This window comes from Mchenga conophoros, linkage group LG6 (genome assembly GCF_057382185.1).
Source record: "Mchenga conophoros isolate Kocher_MC1m ecotype Shallow Benthic linkage group LG6, M_conophoros_male_GT1.1, whole genome shotgun sequence".
NCBI classification, from domain to species: domain Eukaryota; kingdom Metazoa; phylum Chordata; class Actinopteri; order Cichliformes; family Cichlidae; genus Mchenga; species Mchenga conophoros.
In genome coordinates, this window is record NC_140531.1 from 35992639 (window position 1) to 36015237 (window position 22599).

Here is a 22599-nt window from a genome sequence, read left to right on the forward strand (position 1 = left end):
CAACGTCAGAGGCAGGTCCCCTGGGTGAGCAGGCAAACACAGGCCCAAGCTTGTGTCTAGGCCCCTGATGGTATGCAAGAAGGAAAACAGGCGAGGAATTTAATGGGGTCCTAGATTTGTGTTGTTTTTGTTTCTTTTAGTTTTAGGGGTTTTTTTTAAGGTAGGCAGACACATATATACACACCAACTGACAAATGCTTGAAATTTAATGAGCAACTTTTTAGTCGTCAACATGTGCCACGAGTCTCCCCGAGGACTTTGTGTCTTGGCTGATGTGTAGTAGTGCTGCTCAGTCCCATTCGTCTCTGCGGAGCGTGTTTTCAAACAAAACACACGGCGCAAAGCAGTCAAACTCCAGACTGTGTCCCTGCCTACAGCCATATTTGACCAAAGACACAATCTGTGATGGTGAAAAGAAGAAAATAGTTCCCAGTTTGCTGCCATGACTAAAACGAGATGTTTGTCTTTGCTAACTCTCCACCATTAGTCAGCTATCCCTGATTTCCTCTGTTCATTAACACAGCATCTTTCCCTCTTTGCTTCAGCCTTCTTTGCTTTCTTCTCTGTGACTTTGACCTTATTTGGAGAAGTTTTAAAGATGGCTGAATGAGCATGGCTTGCTGTGGTTCCTACAACTTCTGTTTTTCTGTGACAGGCTATGTATCAGCTAGCTCCCGATGAGAAAAGGAGGGACTGTGGACTGAATGTTTTAGACACATACTTTAATAATGGGGTAAGATGCACCAACCTGCTCATTTAATTACAGGGCTGCATGATACGGCCATAAATGATTTATATATTAGTTTAAGTTAATACATGCACTTCCAGATGATCGTCTCATTGAATTTTATTCAGTGTAATAAAACTGCTTAGGGTTTATTTAATTGTTTGTTAACTGGAAATATGCTCAGCTATCGGTAAATAAAGTAAGCTGGAGATAAAATGGTCAAGTCATGCATTTAATTCTGGCTCTTACATGTGTGAATGTGTACTTCACTGTCCCATTAGGTCTTCTTTTGTGTTTTCACTACAGCTGCACAAGGCAGTTATTTTTAAGCTGATTCACATAAATGCTAATGTTCTCACTGACTGAAATGAGTCGGAGCAAACAGACAGGGGAACTTCAATTTGTTTTGTTTTTTCACTAACAGAAAGATTCAAGCACAATTCTGGTATAAAATCTATTTTCACATCTTCAACAATCTGTGACCATGTTACACTGAGCATGTTCTCTTCTGTCTCTCTGCATCTGTTTGCCTCACCTGCTGTTTTTCTGTCTCTTTAAACCCTCAAGTCGGCAGCCCATCTGCCTGACATACCCCAGGATGTTGTCGCTGGGTGCCGGGAGAGGTTGGAGCAGAGTCCGTGTAAGGAGCTCTTCAATGACTGCACCAAGTATGTTTTTAAATCTAACTTGCTGCTTTTATTTGTTCTTTTATTTGCTCAGCCCTCATGCAGACAGGCTGTGGAGGGAAAATTCAAATGGAATTTTATACATTGATTTATTTCTTTTTTTAAAAAAATATAATTATTATGATTATTTTTTTGCCATGGTTGCGTCTGGGCATCTAAGTGTAGGCACTAGCAGAATCTTTAGAGAGAGAAAGAAAGTGTGTGTGTGTGTGGACCATTGCTCCCTGTCACTGCTGATGATGAGGCAGCGGGCACCTGGAATGCCGTACTACACACAGACACACACACACTCGCAAATACGTACGCATAGTTGAGCCAAATGAAAAGGAGCAGTGGGCAGAGAGAGCATCCGGATGGCTGGCATGAAAACAACAGCCACCTCAGTGTTCGCCACATACACACACACAAACAGGTTTACAAACACACACAAACACACTTGCAGGTGTTTCTCCTTCCTGCTCTGAGAGCCAGGAGAAGCAAACAGACTGGGGATTATTACCCACACATGTACTTCTTATTGAACATACAGTGACACACGTACACCTCAGCGATACTCGGGTATGCGCTCATATTTGTAGTATCATCTCAGTTTGTGTTTTGGTTTCTTAATTATATTACAGTGGTAAGTGCAATGGTAATCATTTCACACATAAAAGGCATATTACATATTTTTAATGGCATATGCTATACTCTGTTGTTATTACTTAAAGTCGTTGTAGTGACTTATTCCTAATCCCTAAGATGATTGCACTGTGTGCCGATTGGTTAGCTGATTGCATTTGTTTTAGTTAGATTCCAACTGGGTGAATTTAGTTTGGCAAGATGTTTGGAAAATGATAACCAGACTCTAACCAGGCTCTTAAGAAACACTATGTGGAGGAAAAAGCTTCATGGACCTGAAACAACATGCTTCTTGGTCCAGAAAATGGCAAAGTCCAAAATGCAGAAGCTAACAAAGAATCTCCAAAAGATCCAAAGATGCATGACTGTCAAAATAAAACAGGAAACGAGTAAACAGTGAAATATCTAACTCTGAGACAAAAACTTGACAACAAACTACAATGGAACACTAGGGAAGCTAGGTTAACCTGAAACACACAAAGGAGTAAATGCACATCTATACTAAAATGTAAACAAGAACCCATAGCACAAAGGTAATCACAACTAAAGATCCAAAAAACAAAACCAAGGATAACCCTAGGTCAAAGACCAAGGACCACGACAAGTCTACTATTAAAGAGAGCTTATTCTGCCAAATTTCCTGGTGCACATTGCGATTCTGTAATTCTACTAAAGCAGCTTTGCAATTCTTATTTTATCCCGAGTTTGATATTTACCAATACATCAGATTACTTTTACAAAGGTGATGTTTTCAGATTGTTTGACATTTAACAGTGAACTGACCAAACCACCTCGGTGACCCAGGTCTGCTTAACACACATTGGGGTCTATTCCTGTATTTTATTTTATTTTTACTAGTTTACTGAAATAATTGTAATCAATGCCTGGAACTATAATTCATATATTTTTCTTTTGGTACATGAAACAGCATTGCCATGGAATCAGTTGGTTGGTTACCAAAAAACAAACCAAAAAACCCAACCTTTCTTTTTAGCATTTAAATGTTGTGCACCCATCTAGCTGTTATCAGTCTCTGGTTGATAAATCACTTGATCACATCACAGAAGAAGACATTATTAACTGTAGTGTTAAATAGATTCAAGCTTCCTGATGATAAGATCTTTGAGGTCATCTTCAGGAAGCTTCTGGGCAATATGCAAATTAAAACTCGATCTGTGGGCTTCCTTTCTGGGAAGATGGTGCGCCCCCACCACGTTTTTTTTAAACTGGATTAATTTAGTTTATGCACATAGCACATAAAATATAAATCTTACTCTTAAACAACAGAAAATAAACAACTCAAATGTATCAGGTTTACATGTAACATGTACAGCATGCATTAAATCAGCGGGCTGATGGAGCCATGTGTTGTCATTGCTGGCAAAATCAAAATTTCTGTGAAGTCTGAGCTCATAACCACAAGGGCAAATGGATTTGGATTGGAAATGCTGTCACTAACCTTTGATTCACTTAAGCTTCACCAAACAGGAGCTCAAGAGAAGTGGGGATCATTGCTGAGAAAACACCCAGCTATGACATCAGCATGCACTCTTGCATACAGTCAGATATTATCTCCCTCCCTCAGGTATAGGGAACCTTTATGCAAATGTCTGATTGACAGAGCGCGGCCACTTTCACAGACCCATGAAGACAGGAATGCAAAGTTAGCTAGTCAAAGTGGCTGACAGGGACAAGCGTGCGGTTGCCAGAATGTTTTGAAGCAGTGATTAATTTTTCCCAAAAAGTTTCCTCGACCCGATGATTTTAATTGAGTATGAAGTTTTGTTTAGTTTATCTAAAGCTTATTCACATATCTTAATTTTCTCTGTGTTGGGGAGATTTGCTTGAGGGTTTAGAGGCTGAGTGAGCAATGCAGACACACAGCAGGAGGTGGTGTGTGAAGGAAAAAGTTGGCAAATGCATGTGTAGAAGAAGTGAGGTGATGTGGTTTGTGCTGGACTAAAACTGGGAGCTTCATTGGTTATGTTTAAGATGAGCAAAACCCAGAAAAACCTCCACAGAGTCTCTCATCTCAAGTCATGTTCAGTTAGGCAAGTTTCCTTCTTCCTGCATAAATGTCTTCCTCCAAGTTGTCCAAAGGGCATCAGGGAGAGCAGGGAAACGGTGTGAGAAAGAGGATAACCAGAATACTGCGCTTTTGTTGATGTGAGAAGCACAGCATCTGCTCCATTTCTTGACTGGATTCAAAACTCAGCAGGTGATGAAGTGATAAGTCTGAAGAAATGCAGAGCATGAGGACGCATCGTTAGAAAACCTACACAGAGTAAGGAAAGGAGGACAAAAAGGAGAATTAGGGGAAAAGTGAGGAGAAATGGAAAGAGAGTGTGAAGGAGAGCGGGGCAAAACGGCGAAGAGAACAACACAGGCACGTGTTGAAGCCGTGCAGCAGCAGCTCAGATGTTTTTGAATGGGATTCCCGTCCAACTCTGGTCATCACTTCTTCCTTTCACTATCATTATTTGTATTATTCCGTTGTGTAACTTCATATTTTATTCCGATGTGTAATTCTGAACCAGCGTTTGCTCCGTTGTTTGTTTTTTTTTCTCTCAAAGGGAAAACCTGTAGGAAAGCATGGTGCTGCACGTGTGAACGTGACTTTTGGCAGAGCTGCACTCCCACTAACAGAAATATATTAGCTCACTTGTGGATTTTTATTTTTTTATTTTCTTGGTGCAGTGGAACATATTGTTATGTCATACTGAGAGTAGTGTGTGTGTGGCCCATCTCATGTGTATCGTGATGTTTTGTATATCCGCTGTGTTGACAAAGGTCTCACTGCTGATTTTTCTTCCCTCTTCTTGTCTTCTCCCGCTCCCTTTGTTTAACAAAAGCCATATTGTAGCTGTGTTTATTTCTACTCCCAGTGATGGCTGTCTGCAGCTCTGCTCATCTCTTTCCTTTCTGGAGCCCCTTTCAGGCCTGTCAAACCGATAAGCGAACAGAATCTGGGAGGAAATAGTTTTTGTTTCTTGATTTCTTCAGTGACAGAGTGGAAACTGAAGTTTGATACACAAGGAACAAGAAACATGCTAATGCACGTGTTTAGGAGAAAGATTTTATGTACACAAACCCCTTGTAGGCTGAGAAACAACAAAGGGTAGATTGATAAAATCCTGTTGACACTCTACTCCTGCAAACAATTCAAATGGATGTTCACTTAATTTACAGAGCAACTGAGTTCCATAATGACATAACTCAGTTTTCTTTCACACAGCCGAGGGTGCTTCCCCGATGGAAACTCTCTACTCTCAAGTCTTTTTGCCAAGAACAGCTACTCCAGCACTGTTGGTAACCACAGGCAGCTATCCTTGTCCTCCTTAGTGATGAAGTAATTTTAAAATATGGTCAAGGAAAATCTGCTGGATAAATATGAGCATATCTTTGACATTTGGGTGGCTGAGGAGAATGTGTGCTGTAACTCTGGTTTTTAGTCATGTGTTGTTGGCTGGTAGAGGAGGTTGTGATCACACCGGGCAGTGGTTGTCATGACTGTCCCAGAGTATTTGTTATTTCATGTGGGGTTTTTGTAGTTTGGGAATAGTGCAGCTTGTGTCACAAGGATAAATGTAATGAAGATGATTACTGCTTGCTTTGAAGAAACTGATCATTTTGCATCATGTTGACTATTATAGTTGACAGTTAAATGGCTTAGAGGGGCACTGTAAGGAGTCTTTGGGAGTCTGTTTTATTGTTTAATAATTAAATTATTATTGTTTTTTAAGCTGATGTTTGCATTGCGACCTGGGGTTTGGATTGCTAAGGTCCATCTTTCATGGAAAGTTTCGTTAATTTAGTATCTGCATATGACTCCTCTCTGTTTAAATTATTATTCTGTATTTGGATGAGATGAAGAATGGTTAAAAAGCTCCATCCGTGCACAAACACAAATACCTTCTAATTTGTGACAGACTATTAAAATATTTCAATTTCTCACCAGAACTGAAGCATAAAGTCCTTGAATAGTCTGCATCAAACAGCAAGTCACGATCCATTAAAAATGAACCCAAAGACTCCAAAACCACAAATATGGTTAAGAGGTCCAGTTCAGCTAGTTGAGGTGACGCCAGACAGCTATCGACTGTAGCTGCCGATAAAGTTTAAGCCCTACCGGCATTTAAAGATGAGTTAGAAAGAATGTTCCCATCCTATGATTATTATTGAAGGGGAAGCTGCCCATAGGGACGAAACCCTTTTTAAAATATTTATAAATGTTTGTACCAGGCTATCAGTGACCTTTTTATCTTGATAACTTGGACATTTTCAATGATGACTGACTCAGCCTTAAGTGGCCACTTCAGGAATTGCAGTTTTGCCATTTTCTGTTGGTAGAGACTTTAGCAATAGAAACTGACCTTTCATTTAATTCAAGGAGCACCCCCTGGATCTAAAAAAAAGTAGTTAAAAACTGCATTTCCTCATTGTGTCAGGCTGGTTTGTTGAGGCTGGTTTGAAAAAGGCTCTTTGAAACATTTTTTATAGATTACAAAGCTAATAATATGACTTGCTGTGTAGTACAGATCATCTAACATGTTTGTGCTTCTGTTACTATTTCATTAGTCTGTTATTTAGCACTAAATAGTTGATATGCAACTCTAACCGGTCGCAGCAGATGGCCCCGCCCCTCCCTGAGCCTGGTTCTGCCGGAGGTTTCTTCCTGTTAAGAGGGAGTTTTTCCTTCCCACTGTCACTTGCTCATAGGAGGTCATATGATTATTGGCTTTTTCTCTGTATGTATTATTGTAGGGTCTACCTTACAATGCAAAGCACCTTGAGGCGACTGTTGTGATTTGGTGCTATATAAATAAAATTGCATTGAATATGTGTGTCTGTATGCTGCATCTGTACAGATTAAGAATGCAGTTTGCTAACTAAGCTAGCTAACGTTAACTGATTGTTCAGCACTCCACCCTTTCATCCATAACAGTTACTTCTGGGTTTTGGGGGGTTTTTTTTGTTTTTTTTTAAAGAGCAGCAACGCTGAAGCTTCAAAATGCAGAATCCAAAGCCACTGGGTGACGTCCTGGTGGTTATGTCAGTCTACTTTTTAAAATATGTAATCTGCCAACACTCAACGCAAGCACAGTAGATAGCTCAGCCTTAAAGTAACCGCAACACATCAGTGCTGTTTAGCTCACCGCTTTAGTGTCAAGAGATGGTGTTTAAGTCAAACATCTGTGGTGAGACCATTGAAAACAGACACTGATCTACGAGGATGACGCACGGATGTCAAAGAGTCGTGTCCTAACAACTCCCAGCGGAGTGGCAGTTTATGCACGGCTAGGAGACGGTGAGACTGTCACCCTTTGTGACCCCGCAGAGAGTTATATTTTTGCTGGGTGTTAGTGGCTTCCGTCTTTTGCTAAGAATTTAAGAAAAATGCAGTCCTTTTTGTGTGTGTGTGTTTCCAGACTTACACCCACATTCACGTGGCAGGTAAAATGAGATTAGATGTTCCGCTGAACCTCAGACTCACTAAAAAACGGTTTCCATAAATCCCGTTTCCTGGTTGAACTGAGTGGAACTTCCCTGCTCAAAGGCATTTTTCGTTTTTCATGGTGGCATATTGACATTCAGTGTTTTCCATCTTTCCACTGAGAGTGACTTTTGAACTCTGCAATGTCCATGGCGCACACAAAAGTTCACAGATATATACAGATGTGGCCGTATGTAATCCAGTGGGTATTCAGTCAAAGGATGTGTCTGTTTGTAGTCACTGCCAAGGTTTAAAAAAAGGAAGTGTTTAGGGGTAACATGAAATCTGGGTTTTTTCCTGGTTTACTCTGACATGTAAGATGTTATTGTTATATTTGATATGTTATTAAAATGGTCACCACTCCCCCTTCTCTGTCTCTCCTTTGCTCCAGAATAGTTCGTGATTATCTGAGTGGAGCTCCATTTTCCTCCTACCAGGAGTCCATGTACTTCTCTCGCTTCCTGCAGTGGAAATGGTTGGAGAGGTGGGTAGTCACAGCGTATTACACACTTGGAAAAGCAAACATGCAAAGCATGTACATTAAGATTTACATCAAAAACGTGACATGCACATACTAAACGTTCCCTGTTCAGGTCGTCTGAGGCTGAACAATTACTGTCTTTGACTGTCGCTAAAGCAGTAAAAGAGATATATAACGAAAAAGTAAATATTAAAGTATAGCAGCAGGAACGGTTTTTGCACTAAAACAGGTGGTAGTGCCAATCGGTGATTCTGTGTGAGTGGTTAATAATTGATGATGCTTTGCATAATGGCTTTGAAACCAAAGCAGGGTGGAAACAGCAGTCATCAGGGTGGATTAATAATATATTAGACCATTACTCTGTCTGCAACATCACATGGTCTGTGAAAATGAAATAAACTCCTATTTAATGTCTCCTCTGTGTTTTGTCTCTCTGTCTTTATCCCTTTCTTATTCTTCATTGCACCTCTGCAGGCAACCAGTAACCAAAAATACCTTCAGACATTACAGAGTACTAGGAAAAGGTGGATTTGGCGAGGTAAGAAATGAGGAATAAATAATGTTTTATAAGGTGGAATTATAATGACTAAAGTTATAGTTAAACTTTAATGAGTTAATTGGTTACAAGTAACTGTTAACTGTCAGTTAATGCACCAGCGTTTGTCGCCACTCCAGTGATGCTGGGTGGGAAAATCTGCAGTGTGACATATTAACTTCCATTAGTTATATTTTAGGGGCGTGTGTTTTATTTTTAATGCGCATGTGAGTGCGATCACGTTTTTTTTCGCTGCTTGTTTTCCAGGTTTGTGCCTGCCAAGTACGTGCCACCGGTAAGATGTACGCCTGTAAAAAGCTGGAAAAGAAACGAGTGAAGAAAAGAAAAGGTGAAGCAATGGCACTAAACGAAAAACGCATTTTAGAAAAAGTTAACAGTAGTTTTGTAGTAAGTACTACTTTTTTCTTATTCAACCTTTCAACCGAATTTTACTTGTTTTGCCCGTCTATGTGCGAGACCGTGCATGCGTGAATGTGAGAGCACTGTCGGCTGCAGGATCCTGCAAATGAAACGGAATGGCGTGTTTGCAAAGGCTGTCGATCAGCTCTTAAAGATAGACGCCACAACTCGAGCTCTGTTTGTTTAGTGAGGTTGTGAGCCACAGTGGAAAAAAGACATGATGAGATAAAACTACAAAAGGGGGGAAAAGACGCATGATCTTATTGAACAGTGGCAGGTGAGAGCATTCTGCGGGGTGTTTAGGGAGGATGTGGAAACACGTTGACAAGTTCAGCTGCGCTCGCTGATTGTGCTGCAGCAATCGAAGCCAGCTTGGCTATTTTCATAAGAAACCTGCTATTCTGCAAACACACCAGATTTGATTTCATTTGGAGCATACTGTCAGCCCTCAATCATCTGTCAATGCATTACTGAATTACTGTTTTGTTCCTGTGTATTTTTAGATTAATAAAAAATGTTTTTTGCCTTCTTGGGGCAGAGGTGTTAAAATAATGCTCCCCCCAGAATTCTGTGATGGTTTACTTTAAGATTGCCACTCTGTGACAGCTCAGCATTACGTCGCAGACACTCTTAAGTTTCTCAGACATTCCTGCCATATGTGACTGGAATTCATTTCACCAAAACAAATCTGTCATCAAGTAAAAGCAGCATGTTAAAGTGTGTAACCCAAATGTGATATTTAAGGAACTGAAAATTCTGAGGAAGCATCAATCTGAGGAACAAGCTAAAACGATCTCCAGAGAATGCCACAATAGTATTGGTGCCACCTTCATCAGGAAATGGCATCAAAATTGCTCTTCCTTGTTGTCCAACCGCACCACCTAAAACAAAGGCTGTTAGAAATGTTGAATTGTTTTTAAAAAGAGAACCCGCCGCATCTGAGTTGCAGACACAAGTCACATTTTAGCAGAGCAGCTGCTTGCAGAATGAAATGGTACAGTATCCTTTCTCTGAGCATGTGTGCCAGCCTAAGGAAAAGAAAAATCATTAGCCTGCCACTGTGCCTCCGGCTCTTAGTGATGCCATTGCTCTTGGCTGATTTTCCTATGGAGGATTTCTATAAATTGAACCATAGGCATGAGTAAGCAGTGGTTTTTGGCTAGCAGCGCATCGGAAACCTTTTTAGGGAGTCACCTACCGACAGGTGACAAATTAAAGGAAAAAACAACATAAAGTGTCGTTGTGTGGTATTGGGTTGCCGCATGCTAACAGAACAGCTTCAGTGTGCCTTTGAACTGACTCTCCAAGTCTGTAGAAGTCTGCTGGATGGATGGAACACAATTCTTTTGAGATACTCCCTCACTGCGTGATTTGAAGTGTGCTATATAACACTTTGTTCCAAAATATGTTAAGGCCATAACATATGACTTGAATCACTTTTAGATTCGTTAAACCATTTAGTAAACCCTCGTGTCTTACGGACAAAAAAAGAGACCATTCACATCAGGATAAAAATGTTTCTTCATTGTATAACCGCAGTAACACTACAGTCACTCTTGCCTATGAAAGCATGCTAGCACAATGTAACAGAGCCACCAGATTCCCTTGCTGTAGAGGTTATTGTTAAATCTTTTAATTTCAGTGCTAAACCAAAAGGAGAAGTCTACTACTAAAAGAAATATCGTATTAGTCATGGCTCATATTTAAAGTAGGACTTTATTAAGCGATAGTTTTGTGGAATAACTGAGTTGAGTTTTCTTGCCCCCCTTTTCTGTCTGACTGTGCATACCTGTCTAGCAGTGCACTGCTTCCTCTTGTATTGCGCTCTGATTTTCTTTATTCCCCTTTCAACATGTCATGAATATAAAAAATGAAATGCTTGAATTTTTTGATCCAGCTTAAATACTACATATTCTCATCAAGACTCCGATCCCACTGGAAAACTGGGGATGTGTGCCTCTCTTTCCATTTCGTCCAGCTGCATGCACAAACACATCTCAGGTGCTCAGGCCGGAAAAGAAAGCTTAGCTTTGGCTCAGTGTTGCTTCTTATTTCAAAACTGATTGTTCCAAAGACAACAAAATTACACCAAGTCCTCATTTAACATTCTTGGAACATGGCAAGGAGTGGCTAATACTCATGTAAATGTCTGGTCTGTATGCAGTGTGTACTTTGTGCATAAAGGAAAAAATACTGTGTGACTTTGACTTAACAGTGATATTTATCTGTAGTACAGTAACCTGGCTTTCCTGCAGCCCTGCCTCAAAGCCTGTCCATGTTCACTGTTTGAATGTACTGGCTGCCGTTTGAGTTGTACTACACGCTGGATTAGCTGGTTTGTGATGCAGCATGAGCTATGTAGCCTGTCCTTGTTTGAGTGAGTCATGGCAGAAGCATGTGTACGAGCATGCATGTGCACACACGTACACGCGCGCACACACAGGCTAGAGTGGGCTTGTTACAGAACCTCAGACTTGCAGCTCTTGTCACCTGGGATTGGCACATGATTCTGTGTGTGTGCGTGTTTGTGTGTGTGCGTGTTTGTTCGCGGTGCTGCAGGCAGAACTGATGACTCTTCATGTGCCTCTCTACCTACGAGAGCAGCTCTGTTGCCTAGCAACACTGACCAAACAGCAGTAGCAAGCAGAAGAGTCAAGTGCTCTCTCAAACCCCTCATTTCTCTCTCTCTCGCTATTCTGCTTTACCTTTTTGTGATCACTGCATGGTATTAGTCAGTGCATACTGTTAGTTTGCTGTATGTTTTAACCAATAACCTATCCGCATATTCTTTGTGTGTGGGTGTGAGACACGGAGCAGGGTGACCCTGCTTTAAAATTTCCAGCAGGTGAGGATGAGGTAGAGCTGCCTCACTGCGATGCAGATTTGACTCACTATCATATCATATTGAATTTTTTTTTGATACTGGTACCAATATAATGAAATTATTATATAATATATTTTTTTCCCCTGCAGATAAGTCAGACTTGTAATTTCATGTTTTTCCATAGAAGAACAGCATGAAAATACAAAGATAAATATGAGAATTATCTGAATATTTCTATTATTTTTGCTGACACTTTTTATTCATATTCTTTGAAACAGGATTTTTCCCTTTTCACAGTAAAATAAATAAGAATAAATGAAATAAACCACACTTCTACGAAAATGCTTAACTTTTAGGCAAAGGAGTAGAGCTCAGGACGTTAAGGGTCTTGCTGCATGCGTGTAAACCATAAATACAGCAAGACATACACAACAAAAGCTGAACCGATAATACTAGAGTAGCAATTACTGAACATTTGATTACACACTTGAACGTCTTCGATATTTGGGAGAGTTTTTGGATGTCTGCTCATAGTGATTCATACATTTTAATGAATCACTAAGCAAACTAAAAGGCTTTTGTGGTGCCACAATAAATTGATGTATTTTGCCAGCACATAAACAAGAATTTAGAAAGATTATTTACTTTGGTTTGGAGCACATATTTGTGTGTTTGTTTAGGTACATTTTGTATATATATGTATATATGAGTGTGTGTGTTTTGTTCACTTGGCCCATGAGAATATTTCCCATCTCCTTTTGTGGTTTGTTTCTGACTACATGCTCTAGCAGATGGAAATCCTCCTGATGGCAGCAACTTCCTGCTTGTACACAACAACGTATGCGCACACTGTACCCTGTGTGTCACTGACCCACAGGGAGGGGAAATGAAGGGAGGCTGGTGGGAATGAGGGAAGAAAAGAGACGGATGGTGGGATTAGAGAGAGGATGATTTTCTGTATCTGTTATATATCTCCTTGTTTCTTTTGTGTACATTCTTGACGTTCCATTCTGGATAATGGATGATTATTTGGGACATTAAGCAAACCAAATAAAGCAATTATGCTCTTCTAGCCACTCAGTAGTCTCTTAGCACTTCTCTTCCCTCTTCCTCCAGCACACTCATGCCCTCTTCAACATTTTCTCCTTTCTTCTTGCCTCCTCCCATTATTACCTCTTCCCCAAATTTGCCTCCCTCTCCTAGGTTAGTCTAGCATACGCCTATGAGACCAAGGATGCGCTGTGCCTGGTGCTGACCATAATGAATGGCGGTGACTTAAAGTTTCACATTTACAACATGGGGAACTCAGGCTTTGATGAGCAAAGAGCCATCTTCTACGCTGCTGAGATTTGCTGTGGCCTTGAGGACCTGCACCGTGAGAGGATAGTTTACAGGTAAGCTCACACATGGTGTCAGAAAAAAGTTTGGAATAGGTGTAGATAGTAAATTAAACAGTAGCCCCATATTATGGGTGGCATGCTGGTTAACACTGCCGCCTCACAGGATGATTATCCTAGGTTCGATTTCACGGGCTGGCTTTTGGCCTTTCTGGGTGGAGTTTGCATGTGCTGCTCATGACTTCGGCTCTCTCCGGATACCGTGGCTTTCTCCCAAAGTTCAGAGATGTGCTTATTAGGTTAATTGGTGATTCTAAATTGCCTGTAAGTGTGAAGGTGAGTTTGACCTGTGCAGGCTGTACCCCACCTCTTGTGGATATGCTCCACATGGATGGATGGATTTGACATCATATTTGCTGCATTGAGCTTAGGAGCTGGGAATTGTTCACAGATATTTAAGGATCTGTGTCTCTGTGGACGATATTGTGAGGTTTAAAGCCCTAGAACCACGTTATGTAAGCATGTTGTGGTACAAGAGTATTTGCTTACAGCTGGCTAAATGCCCTGGCATTTAAAGTTCAGCTTGCTCTCATGTGAATCGTTACCAGTAAAAGGAAAAAAAATAGATTATGTCTTTTGGGGTTCTGAAAGGAACTCTCTAAAGTCAGAAATAACCGTGATGTTTTCACAGTGATGCCATCAAAGTTACCTGTAACACGATGCCTAACAGGCTGGACGTAAAGTTTGAGAGGGAATGGTCTTGACTCAAATTTTAAGATTTTGCAGTTTTTGATTTGGTTCTCACTAAAGGATATCTTGGATTAAACTCTGCCAACTTTACGGAAGTATACAGGGAGTGCAGAATTATTAGGCAAGTTGTATTTTTGAGGAATAATTTTATTATTGAACAACAACCATGTTCCCAATGAACCCAAAAAACTCATTAATATCAAAGCTGAATGTTTGTGGAAGTAGTTTTTAGTTTGTTTTTAGTTTTAGCTATTTTAGGGGGATATCTGTGTGTGCAGGTGACTATTACTGTGCATAATTATTAGGCAACTTAACAAAAAACAAATATATACCCATTTCAATTATTTATTTTTACCAGTGAAACCAATATAACATCTCCACATTCACAAATATACATTTCTGACATTCAAAAACAAAACAAAAACAAATCAGCGACCAATATAGCCACCTTTCTTTGCAAGGACACTCAAAAGCCTGCCATCCATGGATTCTGTCAGTGTTTTGATCTGTTCACCATCAACATTGCGTGCAGCAGCAACCACAGCCTCCCAGACACTGTTCAGAGAGGTGTACTGTTTTCCCTCCTTGTAAATCTCACATTTGATGATGGACCACAGGTTCTCAATGGGGTTCAGATCATGTGAACAAGGTGGCCATGTCATTAGTTTTTCTTCTTTTATACCCTTTCTTGCCACCCACGCTGTGGAGTACTTGGACGCGTGTGATGGAGCATTGTCCTGCATGAAAATCATGTTTTTCTTGAAGGATGCAGACTTCTTCCTGTACCACTGCTTGAAGAAGGTGTCTTCCAGAAACTGGCAGTAGGACTGGGAGTTGAGCTTGACTCCATCCTCAACCCGAAAAGGCCCCACAAGCTCATCTTTGATGATACCAGCCCAAACCAGTACTCCACCTCCACCTTGCTGGCGTCTGAGTCGGACTGGAGCTCTCTGCCCTTTACCAATCCAGCCACGGGCCCATCCATCTGGCCCATCAAGACTCACTCTCATTTCATCAGTCCATAAAACCTTAGAAAAACCAGTCTTGAGATATTTCTTGGCCCAGTCTTGACGTTTCAGCTTGTGTGTCTTGTTCAGTGGTGGTCATCTTTCAGCCTTTCTTACCTTGGCCATGTCTCTGAGTATTGCACACCTTGTGCTTTTGGGCACTCCAGTGATGTTGCAGCTCTGAAATATGGCCAAACTGGTGGCAAGTGGCATCTTGGCAGCTGCACGCTTGACTTTTCTCAGTTCATGGGCAGTTATTTTGCGCCTTGGTTTTTCCACACGCTTTTTGCGACTTTGTTGACTATTTTGAATGAAACACTTGATTGTTCGATGATCAGGCTTCAGAAGCTTTGCAAGTTTGAGACTGCTGCATCCCTCTGCAAGATATCTCACTATTTTTGACTTTTCTGAGCCCGTCAAGTCCTTCTTTTGACCCATTTTGCCAAAGGAAAGGACGTTGCCTAATAATTATGCACACCTGATATAGGGTGTTGATGTCATTAGACCACACCCCTTCTCATTACAGAGATGCACATCACCTAATATGCTTAATTGGTAGTAGGCTTTCGAGCCTATACAGCTTGGAGTAAGACAACATGCATGAAGAGGATGATGTGGACAAAATACTCATTTGCCTAATAATTCTGCACTCCCTGTATTGCAAATTTTTAGGATACTATTTTAAAGTGCTTGTAAAACCTTTGGAAAGTTACAAAGGCTAAAGTCCATGCCCAACATTACTTCTGGCAGTTCAGTTCTGTCAAGTTCAAGATCCTGATAAATCACCTGATCTCAGTGCTAACCCACATCACCCAGTGGCTCAGCTAAGATCCTTGTACAAATCTAACTAGTAAATCTCACATAAGGCATACTTTAAGCTGCCTTATCCTACCTTCAGTATAGATCTGCAAGCTGCTTGGAACCCAGCTCCATATTTCATGTCATGTTTCCATATTTGATTGTGGCTGACTGTCTTGTTGCTGCTCCCCCGCCTCTGCCTTTCCAAGTATGTGAATGGAAAGGTGAAGCCTTCTGCCAAATATGAATTACTGCAGATGGAATAGAAATTGTTTTTGCCTATAGTGGTCTTAGATGAAATGTGGTTATTTTCAACATCAGAAAACACTGCAGTTAAGCTGCAAAAAAGTTTGTTTGTAGTCCAAACCTTTCTGGTATCTATGTAACTTTGGTGGCATAATACCCACTAAGAGTCTACTTTAAAATGCAGTTAAACAAAGAATGAAGAGCTGCTCCAGCTAAATCCAGATGCACCCATCTGCACCTGGATAGCCTGCCATTATTTCCTTGATAGAGCTGGTTTTCATCACTTTTAACTGTGAAATGTCTGAGCTATAGCACACCAAATTTTCTGTTACTGGCTGAGCAAAGCGTCCAATGAAATTAATATGTAGGAAATATACAATATCCAAACATGATATATATTTGGAGATACATTCGAGTGTGGCTAAGGGTAAATTGGACTAATATTACCGTCTGTTTATTCTCTTCCACTCTGTGTACTTCTATAAACTGTATTTTAAAACAGCAGAATTCCTAATAAACCCATTCTCCCTGACACGCTTTTCTGTTTTTCTAATCAGACAAGGGAACAACTGTAAAATAGTGACAGAAGCTCATAAAGACTAATGTAAACCAGGCTATTTTTCAATCTGCAGCTATTAAGTGTTAAAATCCTGAACTTGTACTAATTATGCCGTGTGACAAATTTATGTCTGTGCTGCAATGTTAGCCATATTTTTCAGCTACTGTGAGGGCGTAGCCTTCTGTCCTAAGCTTGTGTACCATCTTAATTTTCTGTAGCTGCATTAAAAAAACCTCTCATATTAAATACACTAGGATGTTCCTTTTTATAAAGAAAAAAGTCACATTTAGATTAAAAATAGATGACATATATAAACATAAAAGTATAACTTGGGATTTCCAAGTCATCACAGCCATCAAAAATCTCAGTGGCTATACTGTGGTTGGAGCTATAGTTTAACCTTACGCCATTATGTAACCAGCTGTGCCTCATTTTTGTCATTCCAACAGACCAGTCAAAGCAAACTGGGCTTTGTATGAGTCCAGTCTGACCTTAAAGAAACAGGAACTATAATGGTGCATAACAGGCCAGGGGTGATAAGATATGTACAGTAACAATGTACAGTAAGAGAATAATAATGTGCGTTTTGAAAACAAATTTAACCCAGCAGAGTAATATAATATGGATACATTGAGGAAAAAGACCTAAGTGGCAAACTTCAGTGCTCAAGATGGCTGAAAAAAACAACAACAAAAAACCCAGCACTATTTCCAACCATTTGTTCCAGCTCTGGTGTTATGAAGCGATTTATTCCACCGGAGGGTAACAGTGGGAAGGGTGCAGAAGGAAATCTTGAATGATGAAGTGTGACCAGATTAATGGTGTACTGATTTCAGTGAGGTGTAATTCACATGTCAAACTCAATGGGGCCTGAGAGTAATGTTAACATAAACACTGATGTTCTTAAAAGACCCACATGCACATGGCCGGTGTAGTTATAACAACATGCCGTGCGTCTTGATCTCAGCATGTGTTACAGTAACCTTCACAGTTGGCATTGTGGTTTTAAGTTGGCAGCAGTCCGATAGATTTGATTACAAAAGAGTAAAATAACATGTTGCTGTGCAAGTTAAATAGAATAGAATAGACTGGGCTTAATTAAAAAAGGCTTAAGTTTTAAAGCTTCAGCCAGGAGATTACAGGCCGGTGCAATAAATGAAGCAAATAAAGATATATGATACATGAAAGGCTGTAGTAGCTCAAGAAGAGAAGAGGCAACTAATGAAAACAGAATAGTAAATTCATAAATAATACAAATATTTATCCAAGGGTTTAATGTTCTCTCCCTGTTGTTAAAATTATCACAAAATCAGAATTCATCTCTAATGTGTCATTTTTTTTTTCTCTTTACAGGGATCTGAAACCTGAAAACATCCTTCTGGATGACCGTGGTATGTCCTAGCTCTTTTTTCACTGTTGCTTTCTTGTTTAATTTACTTCACGTGTGTTCCAAAGACATTTTTTTGTTTTGTCGTTATTTTTTTTCTGTAACTTGTGGCTCATAATGTCCAAAACAAACACGCACTTTGTAACTTGTCGTGTTCATAATGTTCAAGCCCAGCAGCAGAACGTCTCCCCATCTTTTGGGGCTGAAAAGTCATCTCAAGTTTCTCACATCACGCTCTTTCCTCTGACTCACACTTAGATCATTTATTCTCCAAATTGGGCATATCTTGAAATTGAGGAATGTGCTCATTTTTAGCACCGCTCTTTTCCCCTCGTTCTCCTTCTCCCCGCTTCTGTTCCAAGTCAGTGTAACGTGGCCATTTCCACGGCACTGTGGATGTCTTGTGTGCATGTTGTCGTGTGCCTTGTAAGCTATAACTTGAAAATTATTGTTAAGAAAGCATGCATTTAAATCTGAAACATAAATTGAACACTCTCTCATTTTGCGATTTATCTGTGGGTATCGTTTAGGACATATTCGAATTTCAGACTTGGGCCTTGCTGTGCAAATCCCTGAAGGGGAGACGATACGAGGGAGAGTAGGCACCGTTGGATACATGGGTAAGAACTGGTTCCTTTTCATTGCATTGTGCCCAGTGATGTCGATCTTCTTCCTCCTTTTTGTTCTCAAGTCTTTGCTCAGGGCACTGATTTAGCAAAATCACAGCACTGTTCTGCTAACTTCTCTTCACATGTATTGGGTTTCCTTATTTGAACTTCAGCATCTATCTCAGTTCTCCTTATGCCTCCGATACACTGGAAGAGTTTGACAAGACTTGTAAAAGACCAAAGTCTGGCACATTCTCACATCTAAAAACAATGTGCAAGTATGTTGAGGTGATTGTTGTAATTGTGAAGTCATGCTACATAAATTAAATTGAACTGAATGTGCCATATGCTAGAGTCGAGACAGAACAACCTATGATAATATTATTCTGTTTTATTGTATTGGACATACTGGCAGCTCTTGAGTTTTATGGCCACCTGAGACCTAATGATGAGCATACCACATCCTCTCATTTTGTGACACTGTCAGTAAAACGGGCCGTGTGTATGGTGGTTTTTTGGCAACGCTGAAATTTCTGGAAAAATGCGATTTGACGTTAAGCCAACATTTCAAGTTCCGATTTTACAGCTGTCTGTCAGTTTTCCTCACCCTTCATGACTCCTTCCCATTTCAGCACCCGAGGTGATCCAGAATGAGAGCTACACCTTCAGTCCGGACTGGTGGGGGCTGGGCTGTCTGATCTTTGAGATGATCCAGGGCCAGTCACCTTTCCGCAAGCGCAAGGAACGTGTCAAGCGTGAGGAGGTGGACAGACGAGTGCGGGAGGACCAGGAGGAATATTCTGATAAGTTCTCTGAGGAGGCGAAAGACATCTGCAGACAGGTGAGGCTGAAGAAATGACAGCGAGAGTTTTGAGAATAGGTGAAAGGTGGAAGGACGGGAACCAACAAATGCAAATGAAGATACAAAGTGATGTGGTGGCAGCAATGACTTAATATTCAGGTCTTTTTATATAGCGTGTCATTATTGTCATATGTAGCAACTTTTATGTTCTGAGTAGCATTATTTCTTTCTTTGTTCATTTATTAGCTTTTATTTGGTTTAAAGAAAAACTCGTTTGCTGAATTTTACAGTAAAGTTATGTTACTACAAATTCTTAATTTCTAAATTACTATAAGATCTTTAAAGAGGTGTTTTTATTTTATATATTGAGTTAACGTGGACCAAATTCTACACATTAGTTTTTAACTATATTCATTCATTCAGTTCAGGTAGGAAGGAGAAAATTAGTGGGTGAGAGGCAAGCCAAGATTACCGTACTGCACATTTTTTCTGTCAGTGTGTGCCTAGTTCTCTGTTTGTGAAAAAGCTACACTGTTTACACTGAGGTAGACGACTACACTGCTCAACAACTTAAGGGAACATTTTATTTGAAGTAAGTTAAACTTCATCTTTCTGTCAAATTAGGAAATATTGAAAAGTTCTGAATCTGTCACCTGCTTTGGTGGCAACAGGTGCACTGGAGAGGCAGCAACCACAAAACCCCCAAAAAAGGGAAAGGGATTGCAGAGACTATTGCTAAAGCAAAACCCTGTGACTGGTTTTGCTTTTTGCCAATGTCCTTGTCACTGCTGTTAGTATGAGACCTGTTACTGTGCCTGTAGCCCATTCATGTTCCACAGTTAGTCCAGCTGTTCCAGAATGGCACCTATGTATCTGCTGTCATAAGAAGCTTTGCAGTGTCTCCCATCAGTATCCAGAGCATTGACCTGGAGAAACTGGGGTTGAGTTGGTGGAGGGTTTATCAGTTTTACCTTCATTTTAGCTGACATAGCTGCTGATCCTGGAAACAATGATGAGATTTTTCAGTTTAGTTTTATATATATATATATATATATATATATATATATATATATATATGATACACAAAATTCACGGTTCGGTTCGATACTTGGGTGTCACGGTTTGATATTTTTTCAATACAAAAAAATGTTCATGCCTTTTTAATTTGTCATTTATTAAAATTATAAATATATATTTTAACTCAAAAGTACAGTTTTTAAATGTAATGTTGCTGAAACAACAAAATAATTTAAAAAAAGTAAATAAACCTATCTGATCGAGAAATCCCTCATCTTTGGAAAAGAGTTTATTACAGAGAAATGGCTCTTTTCAAAATAAAAGCTATACTTTACGCTTCTTCTGGGCTATATTCTCAGCAGCATATTAAACATAGCAGGTCCCCATAAGGAGAATCATGTGCTAACGGCTGTCTAAATGACTCCGGTAAAGTTTGTAGCATGCTGCTTGTTGTTTTGTCTGCTTCCACTTGTCTTTGCATTAGGATGATGTCGGCGTAAATATCCATCACCGTTAATCTCGTTAAAATGACTTTAACGTCATAACGCGGAAAATCTCTGTTAACGAGTTACCGCGGATCGCCCCGTGCGTGGGGCTGGACGGCGTCAACACGTTAACAAGCTAACTGCGCACTAGTTCCCACCAACTGAGCATTGCGTGGCACATCCGGCATACTGTTTTACTTGTGTCCATGACGCACTTACCATCAGGGTCATACTCACATGAAAACCAAGATAGTTCCAAACGCCAGATCTGAATGAGGGTGGGGGAGGTTCAATTTCGGGTAGCGTTGAGGCATTTGCCATGTTGCAACGAGCTTAGCTTCTGTCTTGCTAGCTTGCGCTGCGCTCAGTGTATCTGCGCTCGACAGTGCAGCCTAGGCGGAGTAGTCGAACGCAGATCCACTGAGCTCTCAACACAGACAGCATCGTCAGAAGAAAATGCCATGCCAAGGTATTCTTAGTCTATCTATCGATCCCAATTCACAGGAATCACAATTAATGCTGTAGTATTGGTCAGAATTCCGCTTGCAAACAGTTATCACCTATTTTATCTTGTGCCTCCAGGTCAAGGTCATGCATGTTGTTTTACGGGCAGCCATGGATGCTTTTGGTTGGATGTTGTTTTTTTTCCTTTTGTGTCATTGTGGCGGGATTGTGACAGTCAGCTTTTGGACGGTATGTTTAAGCTGTGTGCTATATGATGTTCCTGCATTCCCTGCCTTTCTTTTCTGCTCTGTGCGCCTCAACGCGGCTCCTGTCAAAAATAGACTTTCAGAGGAGTTGCATCTGGTGGAATCACACCACTGGCTTGGGCGAGCACTTTCAGTTTTACTGGCTGGAATTCACTGTAAAGACAAAACAGTGAGCTGAAAAAAGCTGAAAAGCTTTGTTTACCTAATTCACATGATACATGGTCATTTCACCCTGTGTCTCAGTTTGTTTAAGGAGATGAGCTGCTTCTTTCAGCTCACTTAGCTTATCTCTCCCCCCCTCCTCTGTCTGACACAATCTCCATGATGGAGCCACTGAGCTGCTCTGCTTATAAGCAGCATTGGTACATTTTTTTGTGTGACGCCGTGGAACATTGTGACCCACGGTTCAGCAGATTTAAAGACTCCCCAGGGAGAGGAGGAGTTGGGGGAGCAGGGAGACGAAAGGGTTCAGCAAGAAATGGGAGAAAGAAAATAAGGAAGAGGAGAGAATGCAGCAAAGGAGAGGGGTGGGGGTGGTGGGGGACCATATCTGCTGTGCCAAAGAGATGGCTATTACCACATCCCAAAATAGACAAGTGATGTGATTTTTCAAGAGGAGAAAGCGAGAGTGAAAATCTGCTTTGAATCCTGGTGTAAATTGGACGAGAGTTGCACAAGGACAAGAGAAACGAAGGACAACCAGAGAGAGAGAGCGTAAAAGATGTGGTGAAAAGTGAGACGCTGCCGGTTTGGTGGTTGTGAAAGCGATCGGCATCAGGATGACAACGGGGCCAGTGAGAGTGTCTGCTAGTATCAAACCACTCAACAGCCCTCAATCCGCACCGTCAGCCTGCTGCACTGTAGGTGGTGTGCTGGTAATATTACCCAGAAGTCCTTACAGTGACGCTCTCTAATTCTAGCCATAATAGAGCTGCATTAACCTTTGAGCATATGGATTTGCGTAGTCTTTATTAGATTATGTGGGGTCGGAAACAAACAGTCAAGAGGATTACATGCAACTCAGCTATGTGTGTTTTGTATACACTGAACTGGAGGGATTAGTCGTAAAAGCCTGCATCACAGGAAACCTCCTCCCTCTTCTTTG

At 40.7% G+C, this 22599-nt stretch overlaps 1 protein-coding gene across 2 annotated transcripts in view; it reads left to right on the forward strand.

Annotated features, from left to right (window-relative positions):
* Positions 1 to 22599, forward strand: part of grk4 (G protein-coupled receptor kinase 4) — a 55272-nt gene that overhangs the window by 24197 nt on the left and 8476 nt on the right. For both annotated transcript variants that reach the window (XM_085277815.1, XM_085277814.1), the window contains exons 4-12: positions 656 to 733; positions 1295 to 1395; positions 7920 to 8012; positions 8484 to 8547; positions 8812 to 8952; positions 12992 to 13182; positions 17839 to 17876; positions 18403 to 18492; positions 19113 to 19321. In XM_085277815.1, coding sequence (XP_085133941.1) covers positions 656 to 733; positions 1295 to 1395; positions 7920 to 8012; positions 8484 to 8547; positions 8812 to 8952; positions 12992 to 13182; positions 17839 to 17876; positions 18403 to 18492; positions 19113 to 19321 — 1005 coding nt within the window. The remainder of the gene's footprint in view (positions 1 to 655; positions 734 to 1294; positions 1396 to 7919; positions 8013 to 8483; positions 8548 to 8811; positions 8953 to 12991; positions 13183 to 17838; positions 17877 to 18402; positions 18493 to 19112; positions 19322 to 22599) is intronic.